Source organism: Nannobrachium achirus (assembly GCF_963921795.1).
Source record: "Nannobrachium achirus genome assembly, chromosome: 6".
NCBI lineage: Eukaryota > Metazoa > Chordata > Actinopteri > Myctophiformes > Myctophidae > Nannobrachium > Nannobrachium achirus.
The window spans coordinates 40,523,824-40,536,612 of NC_137815.1; the positions used below are offsets into that span (position 1 = coordinate 40,523,824).

Here is a 12,789-nt window from a genome sequence, read left to right on the forward strand (position 1 = left end):
AATCGTGATTTTTGGACATAATCGTGGTTATTTCAGGTCAAAAATAGTGGAAATAGCAGATCTACAAGCTCACAGAGCTTGTAGATCGGCTATTTCCACCATCAATGTTCTTTTTTAAGTATAAAGTTGTCAAATATGTCAGTAATTATGTGTCAATATCTACCAACTTAACTCATTTAGTGCCACCCCTTTCACCACTAGAGGGCGCCCAGTGGCCATAGAAAATCCCATAGAGATATGCTGGTATATGCAGAAGCCCTGCAGCCATGACTTGCCTGAACACTTTCCTTTGTGCATGTACAGGAAGAGGATGAAGTTAGCTTGAAGTTAGCTATTGGCTACCAAGCATTTTAGAAGCCTTATTTTCGTCAACTTAGCCATGATTAAACCTTGCACACCTCATGCATGGGAAAAAAACAGAGAAGAATGAGCTCTAAAAAGAGTGGATTTGTGCAGTTTGTTCACAGCTTTCAAACAAAAAAATCCGATTGGAAATCCGTTCAGGCATTCTTGAGATAATCGCCATTATGTTTTACATGTTATGTAAACAAACATGGCTGCCCTGTATGTTAGATGGGGTTGTATGGGGGTGGAACATCAAAATCGCGATTGAAATCATGTTCACTAGATTTGATGGGGTCCAAAAAAAAAATCAAAAAAAAATCAAAAAAAATGTTTTCAAAATTTTTTTTTTTTTTTTTTAAAGCCGAACTTGTTCGGGATCGGCACTCTGCGATACGATAATAAAGCCGAACTAGTTCGGGATTGGCACTCAATGAGTTAAAAGCAGAAATGTAATTATCAACGACAAAAACACAATTAAATCGCAATTATTTGAGTGACAAATAATCGTCATGTAAAATGTCATAATCGTGACAGCCCTACCAAGAAGCACTGCTGATCCTAATTGGAAACAAGCAAGAGCGCAGAAAAACATCTAGGAGCACAAGTTAAATATGGAGTTTTGAATCCCACTGTGACAATTTTTCTCTGACTGGTATTCAGAGAAGATAACCCCCCCCCCCCCCCCCCCCCAGTAGCGAAAAAGGATTTACCAGAATGTTGTGTGTGTCTTGTCTTTCTCCACACTTGTGTATTCATGAATATATTTTGGGTAAAGTCCTGCCTGTTTTTAGTGGAAGCAGTGGTGTGAATAGTAATTACCGCTGGCATGATAATGAGAAATAAGGCAATATTGTGTACAAGGATTGCAGTGGGGTTGAAAATTCAGCAGCTGCTCTTGAATGAATGTAGCTAAAGCTAAAGCCTGATTTATACTCAGTCGCACGACGGTTCCCTGCACCAAAAATAGACAGGTGCTTTCCAATTTTACAATACCACACTAGAAAGTAGAAAGTATTGATTAAAACGTGCTAATTTATCTAATGTTGAACACTCACTCAAATCCAAATGTGCTTTTGCATTGGTGTCGCTAAATTCAAACTAACAATCTCTATATTTTATTTTTATTTTTTTCGAAAGTGGAGAGAACGTGAGCATTTTACTTGCATTGTACAACCCTGAAATTCTAAAGACTGAAATACTTCATTTATTTATAACCACTTCTTCTCAGGGTCACATCTCGCCACGGGGCCTAAAATATAAAGTCAGATACAGAGGGAAGCTGAGGGTAAAGCGTGTCCTCTACTGCAGTGGTCCTCAACCTTTTCAGGCCCCGACCCCCAAAATAATCATATTTTAACTGGGGACCCCCACCCTGACGAGCACTAAGAGTTGAGGCATTACATTTTGTATAACACGGTTCTATTGTTGAGCATGTAGATCGGCTATTTTCACAATTTATTCCTCTAATATTTGGCCAATGTTTAATTTGTCATTTTAGAGGTATTAAAAGTCCTTAAATTGTCACTTTAGAAATGTGCAGATACCCTCTATACACTTATACTGTATGTTGGTATGCTTACTGTTGAGTGAGAAAACAATGTTAACATTAAGCTAAACATCTGGGGACCCCCCAAAATAATTTGGGGACCCCTCTGGGGGTCCCGACCCACAGGTTGAGAACCACTGCTCTACTGTACCTGTGCGTCGTGCAGGGAGCCATCCTCAGGTTCCTGGCCCTCCCCTGTCCCCTCCTTGGTGCCCTGGAGTTGAGGGGAGGCCTTGCCCTGGCTGCAGGGCTCGTCGAGCGGCCCACTCTCTCCCTCCTGCTGGATGTCGGCTTCCAGGCTCACTGACATCTTCCTAGGGGAGGGGAGAGGGTGGGAGGGGGGAGGGGAGGGGAGAGGGGGGGGCTGGAGGACCCAGGACACGCTACAACCGGGGAGGAGAGATTGGCGAGACAAATAACAAGAGATAAATAAGACCGGCGAAGAACTACTCCCAAGTCTATCTTTGGAGACAGGCGTGCGTGCGCTACAGTAATCAATACCTGTTGCAGCTATCAGATCTGTGTTGAGTCCTTGTACAGTGTGTCTGGATGGGAACAGCAAGCAGGAGGTGGAGGAGGAGTAGGGGTCCCACTAAAGCAGTGTACTGGGCTGGGCTGCAGCAGGGGGCGCAGGGCAGTCCATAGCAGGCGTTCGCTGGGGGGCCACGGGGCTGTAGCTGAGAGAAGACAAAAACACAGGCTTTCTAACAATTGCTAACCAGCTGTACATAATTCTAGCTATACAATGAATTTGGGGAAAATGCAACAATAGTAAAAAATATCTATATACTTTCCGTTATACTCTATTGTTACAAACAGTAAAAACATCAAACTGAGGTGAACTATTAAACTGAGGAATGGAGTCTCACAGTCCTCGTCATTTGTTGTCATTTTAATGGGACATCTATTGAAGTTATTGTCCTCCGTGTCTGCCTTGATCTTTATTACTAAGATTTGGATGAACTACTGAGATGCCTTGGGGAGGAAAACCGAACTGTGTTTAGTCCTGATCATTAATCTGAAAATCTATTGCTACAGTAATACTGTAGTAATAAAATAAAATAAAATCTTTCTCAATAGTGAAAACAGCCAATATACAAGCTCATAAAGCGTCTCAATGTGACATTGTTGTCAAATCTTTCGAGTACAAAATAGGGCTAAAATGACCACTTCAACCATTTTTATTTTAAATTTTTCCCAAAATTGGTCCTCACCAATGCTCAGTATAAGACGGTACCATTGAGGTCTACTCATTGTGTCTCGGAGGAGGGCTATGGACATTTAGAAAGATTTCAAACTTATTTTTTATGAAATAAAAAAGGCAGTATGCTGACTTTCAAGGAAAAGAAAGATTGTATGAACTGTCCTGTCTCAAAGGTGCAACTGAAGTACCCCCACTATGATTAACATTTTTGCCCAATAGGATAAAATGTTTTAATTGCAGTTTAAAAAGGTAGGCTACACATTTAGTTATTGTTAACAATGTACAACTCAGTCTCACTTTAGACTTAAACACTTTTATTACAATTATAAGTAATTACAACCACGTTTGTGTACTGAATATATTTTAAACAAAAAGTTAAATCCAATGTTGCAAACCCCCTGCAGTACTGCCAAGCGCCCCTAGGGGTTCACAAACCTCTGGTTGAGAAATCCTGCTTTAAGTAGTTAACTTTAAAGTACCTAAAATTAAAAACTGAAACCAAGTAAAACTAACAGCGATATTTTTAGCAAATAGCGCACATGGGGGGGTAAGCAAGCCAGTCAGACAGACAAAAGGGAGAAAGGTGGCGGGGTGACACACACACACACACACACACACACACACACACACACACACACACACAGACAGACAGCACCTCTGGGTCCCTCTGGGTCGTCTGTTTTCTCTCTGTCCCTCTTCTCTTCACCTCTGGTTCAGTGCAGCAGCAGCATGGTCTGCCCTCCAGTAAACAGCCCTAGAAACCAGCAGCGAAAAAGAGGAGACACGGATGACGTCAGTTTCACACAGTGAGTGACTCATCGCTGCTGCTGCTGCTGCTGCAAGCTCGCAGGCACTGAAAGAAGAACACATTTCTTTCACCCAGATACCAGCCCAACGTTAGCCCGACTGATAAGACACAAAGATACTTGTTTATTGTTATTTACCATCTTAAATCATTTGCTTTTGTAAAAGTATAGCCATTAAGCCATAACACTTCTTGGTTTACTTTATGTTTATATTATAACGTTCTTATACAGCATTATATTGACAACCACACAAACCTTAGCATCCCCTATGGGCATGTCATAAGAGGCAAACAGTTGGCAGAAATAGCAGATCTACAACCTCACAACGGCGAAAACATTTGGTGTATGATGGGGGGAGGGGTTGGGGGGCAAGTACAGGCCCCTGGGGGAAGTTTGTGTCTTGCTATAATGGAGAAGCAGAACGATTTACACAAGTGAAACTGAAAAGGTATATTAAGAAACAGTTATAAACCAAGCAGGCTTAGAATAATACAATAACTGCGCCAAGCATACTGTAGCAATAATAGGAATTGTCTGCAGACTGTGCAATGTGAGAATGAGATGCAATGCTAAAAAAAAAAAACAGAACAGGCCAGAGGGAAGTACAGTATTTTGTGCTACAGGTCGCCCACTCAAGTCTTGGCTTAACACGCGCCATCCTGCATCTCTAATCACAACCCCCTCGACTTCCTCCAATTACAAGCTGCTCTTAATTAAACTCCCTCCAACCAAGAGGAACTGCTGGAGCTCAGCCTCCTCCTCATCCCCTGGAGACAACAGCCAGAGCATCGTTAGTTACAGCAAGTCATTATCATGTTAGCCTTCTCTCTCAGCATCAGGGACCGTCATTAGACCAACATGGAGGAAATAAAACAAGACGGGGAACCACAAACAGCTTCCGGCTAAATCTCAGCTCCAAAAGAGGAACACTCTTGACGACTTCAGCATGCGTGTGCAGCACAGGCTCATGAACAAACACAGTCTGTCCTAAAAGCCCATTTCCTCTGGCGTCACTGAGTCAGCAACAGGACGACTGGAAGGTTTTGTGTGTTCACTTGTGTGACTATTCTTGAGAAAACGGAAAGTATGAAAGATGGAAGAACTGTTAAAAGAAAGAAAAATGGGGGGGGGAGAGAGAGAGGATACAGGAAAATAAATTGCAAGTGTGGGGATAAAAACAAATTCTATGTACAGTATATACAGTATTTTCTGGACTATAAGGCGCACCTGATTATAAGGCGCACTGTCAATGAATGGTCTATTTTCAAACTGTTTTCATATATAAGGCGCACCTGACTATAAGGCGCACATAATAGACGCTACCGTTGCGTTATGCATCCAACAGATGGAGCTGTGCTAAAGGGAATGCCAATGTCAATGAATGATCCATATATAAGGCGCACTGGACTATAAGCCGCACTGTAGTTTTTTGAGAAAATTAAAGGCTTTTAAGTGCGCCTTATAGTCCGGAAAATACGGTACTCTTGCTTGCATGTAAGTGTATGGAAAAGTGCACCCGAAAGGGAATTCAGGTAAAGAAAGCATGTGGGCACGTATTTTAAGTGTGCACTAAAGTGTGTGTGTGTGTGTGTGTGTGTGTGTGTGTGTGTGTGTGTGTGTGTGTCTGTGTGTCCGCCAGTGCCACTGTGCTGTGCTGCAGGATAGATGAGAGGAGAGGAGAGAGGAAGGGATTCCCAGCGTGGGGAAGACCCAAGCAGAGCAACAACAAGGGCGTCATCAGCAGCAGCAGTAGAAGCCGCATCAGCAGCAGCATATACAGTACTGCATCAATGACCACTACAGCCACACACACACACACACCCACCCCTCAGCCCATGCACTTTCTTACAAAACTGAAACTACCACGCATCAGCACACAACACAAAAGTTTGCCATCCATTATTACACACACACGGCATCGTGAATGTGTCTTACTTTAGTGTCAATGACACTAAATTACACGTCTCTGACACATGCTGTCGACCCACAGCATGGTAGAGGGCGGGGATAGAGGACATTCTGTGCTAAAACAGACACCTTGAGAATGCACAGTGAATGAGGGGCGATTATGAATGAAACCGGCAGCCTCGCCTATTCTCTCATCATCCCCCGCCACCTCTCTCCCTCTGCCTCTCCGCCCATCTCTCCCTTTCTCTCTCGCCTTCCCACCCCCCTCCCTCGGCCCTCTCCTACCTTGCTTTCTCTTTTTGCAGGCACAGGCACACAGGGTTGCCAAGGAGATGGTGACGTCGTTCTCAGCTGCTGCCGTTTGTGTGCAGCGAGCACCAGTGAGAAGGGCACGGAGAAAGAGGGATGATATCAAAAATAAATGTGCAGACTGCAGTGAGCCGAGGAGAGCGAGCGAGCAGGGGTGTCGCACCAAATTCTGGGCCCTGGGTACAAGGATTGACTATGGTATGGTATATATACGCGCACAGAAAACAGCAGACCTACAAGCTCACAACGCATCGCAAGCGCAACGCTTTGTGGGCTTTTAGATCGGCTGTTTTCGCCACTCAACACTGCCACCGGTGTCGTTTTTAGAGACAGCATTTTCATTTCTTCTCTTTTATAATTAATATTTCAAGCCGTTTTCGAAGAATCGTGATAATGAGTTCAAGTCTTTGAAAAACCTAGGCCTACGTTTCTTTCAGTGGTGCTCAGACCTTTTCATGTGAAGGACACCCAAAATGATATGTATTTGGCCACGGACCCCCATCTCAAAATATTTAGTTCTAGGGACTCCCAGAAACAAATGTTCGCTTAAAAAATACATATATTCAAAGATTTGCACACATTTTCACTACTTTTCAAAAATAGCAGATCTACAAGCTTGCAGCGTGGCAAACGGTGCCGCACTGTGCGCTTGTATATCTGTTTCTTTTCAATAGCTAATAGTTTCTATGTCAGTGGTGCTCAAACTTTTTCATGTCAAGCTTGTATATCTGCTATTTTTCAATAGCTAAAGTATAAAATAATTAAGGCCCCTCCACCTTGGGCCCTAGTAACTCAGTCCCACTTTACCCCCCCCCCGCCCTTGTGACGCCCCTGGAGCGAGGGATGGAAACGCAGGGGGCAGGGTGTTAAGAGAGAGTAGAGCACAGTTGAGACACATTGATAGTTTTCGTATTGAACACTATGAATCACATTAGATTAGATATGGATACATATTATGACAATTACACAACTTGAAAAATAAATTACACTGAGACAAACGGAAATCTGGATGAAACCTACATGTCCACAACAACGACAAATGGTAAATGGTGCATTTATATATTTAGTGCCATTATCCAAGGTGCTTTACAGAGATTGTGCATTACATTCACCCATTCACGCATACACTCATACACCGATGGCGGAGGAAACTATGCAAGGCATCAACCTGCTCATCGGGGGTCTTGCTCAAGGACACTTCAACACCAACCCTGGGGGAGCCCTGGATCGAAGTGGGAACATTCTGATTCCCAAGGGGCCTCTCTACCTCCCGAGCCACTGCCACCCCACCATCAAACAACTCAGAACATCTACAACCAGATGCCATGATGAGACCACTCATTTTGTGGCAACTGAGATCAGATCAATCTGTATGGATCGCCATCACACTAATCAAGTTATCCACAAGGACAATTTGTCTGGGTAACGACACTCAGACAGCGCAATTGGATCAAAGCATGCCTACTTCTGCTGTAATGTCATGGCACAACGGCTGACTGCCTGGCTATTAGCAGGATCAGCTCAGCAAAGCACAGCAACAACAACCTGTTTGGTTGTGCAGACAATTCTCCCTTACATGCAGGCCCGAAAACAGACCAGAGAGCGCTGTTCTGTTCAGTCAGTGTGTCAGTGGACAGGGCTGACACCGTCATCAGTCCCGTCCCTGCCTGCAACGCTGAGGGTAGAGATGCATCTAAGTAGCTAACATTAGTAGACCACACCGTACAGCGTCCGATATTAGCCAAATGGCAGGTGCACCACTGGGATATATATCGAGGTGTTTTCAGAGGGATTCAAGACATGCCGTTGACTATGAACTGGTTGTTTTGTTGACTTGATTCAAGGCAGGATCATAGACCGTAAAAATGAATGGACAGCGTTACGCCCATATACTCTAGTCTACGTACGGTAAATGAAGCCTATTTGGCAAATGTGTGCAATCCGACATCTTTCTACATCCTGTCCTGAAATGGAAATAAAACCAAAATTCTATTGGTTGGGACAGAGCGGGGGGTGGGTCAATAAATGCTATAGGTTGGGAGCTTGTCAATCAAGCTAACCACACCCTTCCTTTAAATGACTTAACAAAACGCATTATCATGGTGATTGAAAGAAGACTAAACTAGCGACTTTACTTCTTAAGTATTTATGACAATGTTTATTAAGGTAATAAAATCAAGTGTAAGGTTTGGCAAAAACACATCCACTTGAATAGATTTATTGTTTCTCACACCAGCAATGGGGAAGCTAAACTAGCAGCCGAACTCCCTCTTCCTATATCGCCTCAACTTATGAGCCGGATCCTTATTGGTATCATGGTTCATCTTCCAAGGAAGCAAGTGGAAAGTTTGGCGCAAGTGAAAACACTTTGTAGCAATCCAGCCAATACCTTTAGAGAATACAAATATATTGTGTTCGAACGTTAAGTGTTTGAAGGACACACAGAGCGAACAACACTGCCATCCTTAGAGCCCCACTGCTAGTAGAGCATAATTCTCCAATGTTTAATTGGTTTCTGCCTCTGCTAAAACCTACCTTCAAGCCTATCACTGTAGTGTCCAAACCTGGGCCATAGACTGCTGAGTATACACAAAATGTCACCACGCAACTTACATTTACTTTTCATGATATAATATAGACCGTTTCATTTAGAGAGCTTAACTACTTAAGTTGTGTTGTCAGAAATTGACAAAAACGGTAAAAAGAGTTTGTAGATGTGCTATTTTCACCAGTTGACAATTTGTGTCAATTTCGCTTATTTACACGCAGTGGGTAGCATACTCAGTTCTTGCCATCTCTCTCAGACCAAACCTCTTCAACCGTGATCTTCATCCTCAGTGCTCGAAACGCAGTGCAGGACACTCTGACCCACTTCATACATTAATGGCCAGTGCAGGTACCAAGTCAAATTTAGCCACTCTAGGTCAAGCCAGGTCAGGGTCCCTGCAATAGCTAGCAGCAGGGTAAGCCACAGAAATGAGAGGAATGCTGCTGCATAGTAGCTGTGAGTGTGTCAAGAAGAATACATCCAATCTTTTGCTGGAATAATGAAGATACAAGCAAACTCTAGCTACAAATCGGTAGTTACAATAGATGGCTGAAGAAAATAGCAGAAGAATCAGTCCCCTTGCAAAATATATTTAATTTTGTTTAAAAGTATAAAACCCCTTTAAACTGATGAAAATGTGTCATGTAAATGCTCCTTCTGATTACTTTCTAGTTCTACAGTACTAATACAGTATATACTCTTTCTGCATCGCCCACTTGAGTTAAGCAACATTTACTATTTTCTGAGATAATCTGGGGCTCGTCTTCTCCCGTTTATTATCTGCAGGCGTTTATAAGGTGATGTTGAACTGTGTGACGTTGAGAGTGTAGTTTGAGTAGGCACAATATATATATATAAATATATATAATAGGAAGCACAATAGTAAATGAATAATGGTGCCAACTAAGTAATCCATGCAGGTCTATCTTTTTTTTATTGCCCATGCTGGAGTGCTGGATTTGGCATAATATATGGTGCATGTCAGAACCTCTTTCTGATGACCAATTGTGGAGCACAAGTGGAGCCACTTTATCCGATCATTTTATGTAGCCCTCAATTTGTGGGAAACGGATGGTTGATTTATTTTATAATAAGAAAATTAAAAAACATGTGGCTTATGTAACTGCAGCCAACAGTAGCTTTTCCCAAAAAGGTGACTGATTTACCAGAGTTCCTCTCAGAGAGTAAGCAATTCTGCAGCAGTGATATGTGGATGCATGCAATAAGGGAGAGGACCTTTGCAAAGGCTTCGTACGTACAATATGCAAGTCTAGTTATTTCCCATTGATGACAACATTTTGTAATTCTGCATCAGCATCGTAGTGAGTAATCATTGAGAACTGCATCTGCCATCATTTGCTGTTGATTGAGATACAGTACATTTCAGAATGGAGAGAGTCATGCACAGCACGGGCATCTGCCTGGCTCTCTCTGCCCGAGCTGAATGAAAGACGAAGGTGAATGCAAATGGTGCACAGTGCAAACAAGAGTCAGTCTAAAGCGCGCACGCCCCCCACACACACGCACACGCACACACACACACACACACACACACACACACACACACACACACACACACACACGTTTTTCACACCATGTGCAGAGTGCATTGTGTGGACGAAGTGAATAAGACCATGCTGTTCACAGCTCAGGAACTGAACATGTGAAACCTGTGTGAGGCCGTGGAGAATACATATAATAAATAATAAATAAAATAAGTTAAAAATAAAAAACCCACGTCAGAGAAACACCGAAGCGGAAGAAGGGGTTCCGCTCTTCTTCCATCTACGTCTCTCCATCCTTCTCCCTGCCACCCACCCCCTCTGCTCTTCTAGTTCAGCGAGGATACCCCTCTGCCTGCCTGTCGCCCCCTCCACACCTCCCGTCTCCATCTCTCCCTCCATCCACCCACTGCCGACTGTTATCTGGATGTTGTTTGTCTCTCTCGCTCGGGCGCTCGCTTCGTCTCCACTGCTTCCTCTTTTAATGACTCCTGTGACGTTATCCTCCCCCACCTAGCCGGCCCACTCAGTCCTGTGGGACGAGCTCTGACTCATTCCCCCCCTCCCATCCTTTCTCCGCAACTACCTTTCTGTCGCTTTCTCACCAACTCTCTTTAACTCTCTCCACTTCCCTTGCTTACAATGAAATTAACACTGGATTTTACTGTGGTCGCAGGCGATTGTCTCTTTCTCTGCAGACGGAGAATGACGGGGACAAAATGTGTGTGGAGACAATTGAGAGAGAAACATGGAACGCCCCCCAAAAAAGAGAGGGGAGAGAGAGAGGGAAAGAGAGTGGACAGAGGCTGACAGAGAGGGAGACACACACAACCAGGTTGTCGGCCGACACCTGTGTATGACATAATACAGCTTCCTTTCTTCATAGTGAATGAGTGGTAGTAGCGAGAGGGGATCCTCCAGATCTATCTCACATGCATTATTGATGACGGCAGGAATGTGGGTGAGAGAAACCAAAAGAGAGAGAGACACACACACAGCCAGAAAAGGTCAGTAAAAGATTTTGTGTATGTCTTTTACTGACTTTTTGTGGCTGTCACAGAAGACAGAGATAAACAAAGTACAGAAGGATAAAAAAAGGCAGACTTCTGTCTAACCTTAATAAAGTGGCTCCTCCATCCGCACACAAAACAATGAATGGACTACTATTTCCGTTTGTTTCTTGCCTATTAGACGTATTTATTTTATATTTTATCTCCGCCAGGCCGGAAGTGGTTAACCTGCCAGTGCAGATCCACCACTGGGGAGAACGTACGTAGCACCTCCGTCCTCCTCGGCTCCTCCTCTCATTCAGAATTCACTGACGACAGGTGTCGCACAAGTATGCACTAGGGCATTCACCAAATATTCAAGTATGCACTAGGGCATTCACCAAATATTAGAATATTCGAATATCAAAGTCACTATTTGACATTCACCGAAGTTGAATATTCGCTTATTTTTTTATTTTTTTTTATTGTTTTCTCTTTTAAAAAATATATAGTTTATAAAGCTTGGCTAGATAGGAAGTCATAAGAATGAGTTGTCAATGCCCCTTTTTAGGCTGTGACCCCCAAAATAAACATATTTGAACTGGGGACCCCCACCCTGACAAGCACTTGGAATTGTAGGTATTACATTTAATGTGACTCGGTTCCGCAGATAACTATTGTGAAAATATTTTCTCTTGCTTACTTAATATTTGACAGTTTGGCCAGTCCTGTCGAATATTCGGCTATTCGAATACTTTGAGGTCGGATAATTGGAATACTAAAAATCAAACCTCGGTTCGAAGTGAAGCGGTGGACAGATAAAACCTCTATTCTGAATGTATTTTTCATCTGTTTTGATAATCTGCAATAGATACTGCATGTACAAGACAGATAAACCCTGAAGGCCAAATTATCATGTGAAGCTTGACCAATCCTCAAAGTATCCATTCATCTAACCGGGAGGGACACCACACATTTTGCTTTTTGAAAAAGCCTATTCATTCTGGACTGATATTTTACACGTACGGGACAGGAAAAACCTGTTCATTCTGGCCTGGAGTGACCATATATGGACATAAGGTAACATACTTTGTGTTTTTGAAAAACCCTGTTCATTCTGGACTGAGATCACCATATATGGTAATTAAACGGACATTCTGTGGGACAGGAAAAACCTGTTCATTCTGGCCTGGAGTGACCATATATGGACATAAGGTAACATACTTTGTGTTTTTGAAAAACCCTGTTCATTCTGGACTGACATCACCATATATGGTAATTAAACGGACATTCTGTTTTTGAAAAAGCCTGTTCATTCTGGACTGAAATGACCATATATGGGCGTGATACACACAAAGCCATTCATTGGAAGCGGGTTTCACCGCTTCAAAAATCACTATTCGTGAATGCCCTAGTATGCTATGCACAGTGACAAAGATCGCCTTCCCCGTCTGGCTTCCCTTCCCTGAACACAGACAATTGTGTTCACATAGACATTCAGCTAGCCTGATGCACCACTGTGGATTCAAACCCCTAGACTAGAGAATGCAGTGGTGGGCAGGTACTTTTTGAGTGGTGGTCACACCGTCTCCTATGCATGACTAAGTGTGTAACTATGTTAAGGCCCATTCC

General features: G+C 43.1%; 1 protein-coding gene across 9 annotated transcripts in view; it reads right to left on the reverse strand.

Moving 5' to 3' along the window:
- r3hdm2 (R3H domain containing 2) overlaps positions 1-12,789 on the reverse strand; it is a 99,775-nt gene that overhangs the window by 51,093 nt on the left and 35,893 nt on the right. For all 9 annotated transcript variants that reach the window (XM_080729126.1, XM_080729128.1, XM_080729125.1 and 6 more), the window contains exons 2-4: positions 3,751-3,849; positions 2,393-2,568; positions 2,043-2,274 (exon numbers count right to left, since the gene is read on the reverse strand). In XM_080729126.1, the coding sequence (XP_080585252.1) occupies positions 2,043-2,201 (159 nt within the window). In that variant the 5' untranslated portion in view covers positions 2,202-2,274; positions 2,393-2,568; positions 3,751-3,849. The remainder of the gene's footprint in view (positions 1-2,042; positions 2,275-2,392; positions 2,569-3,750; positions 3,850-12,789) is intronic.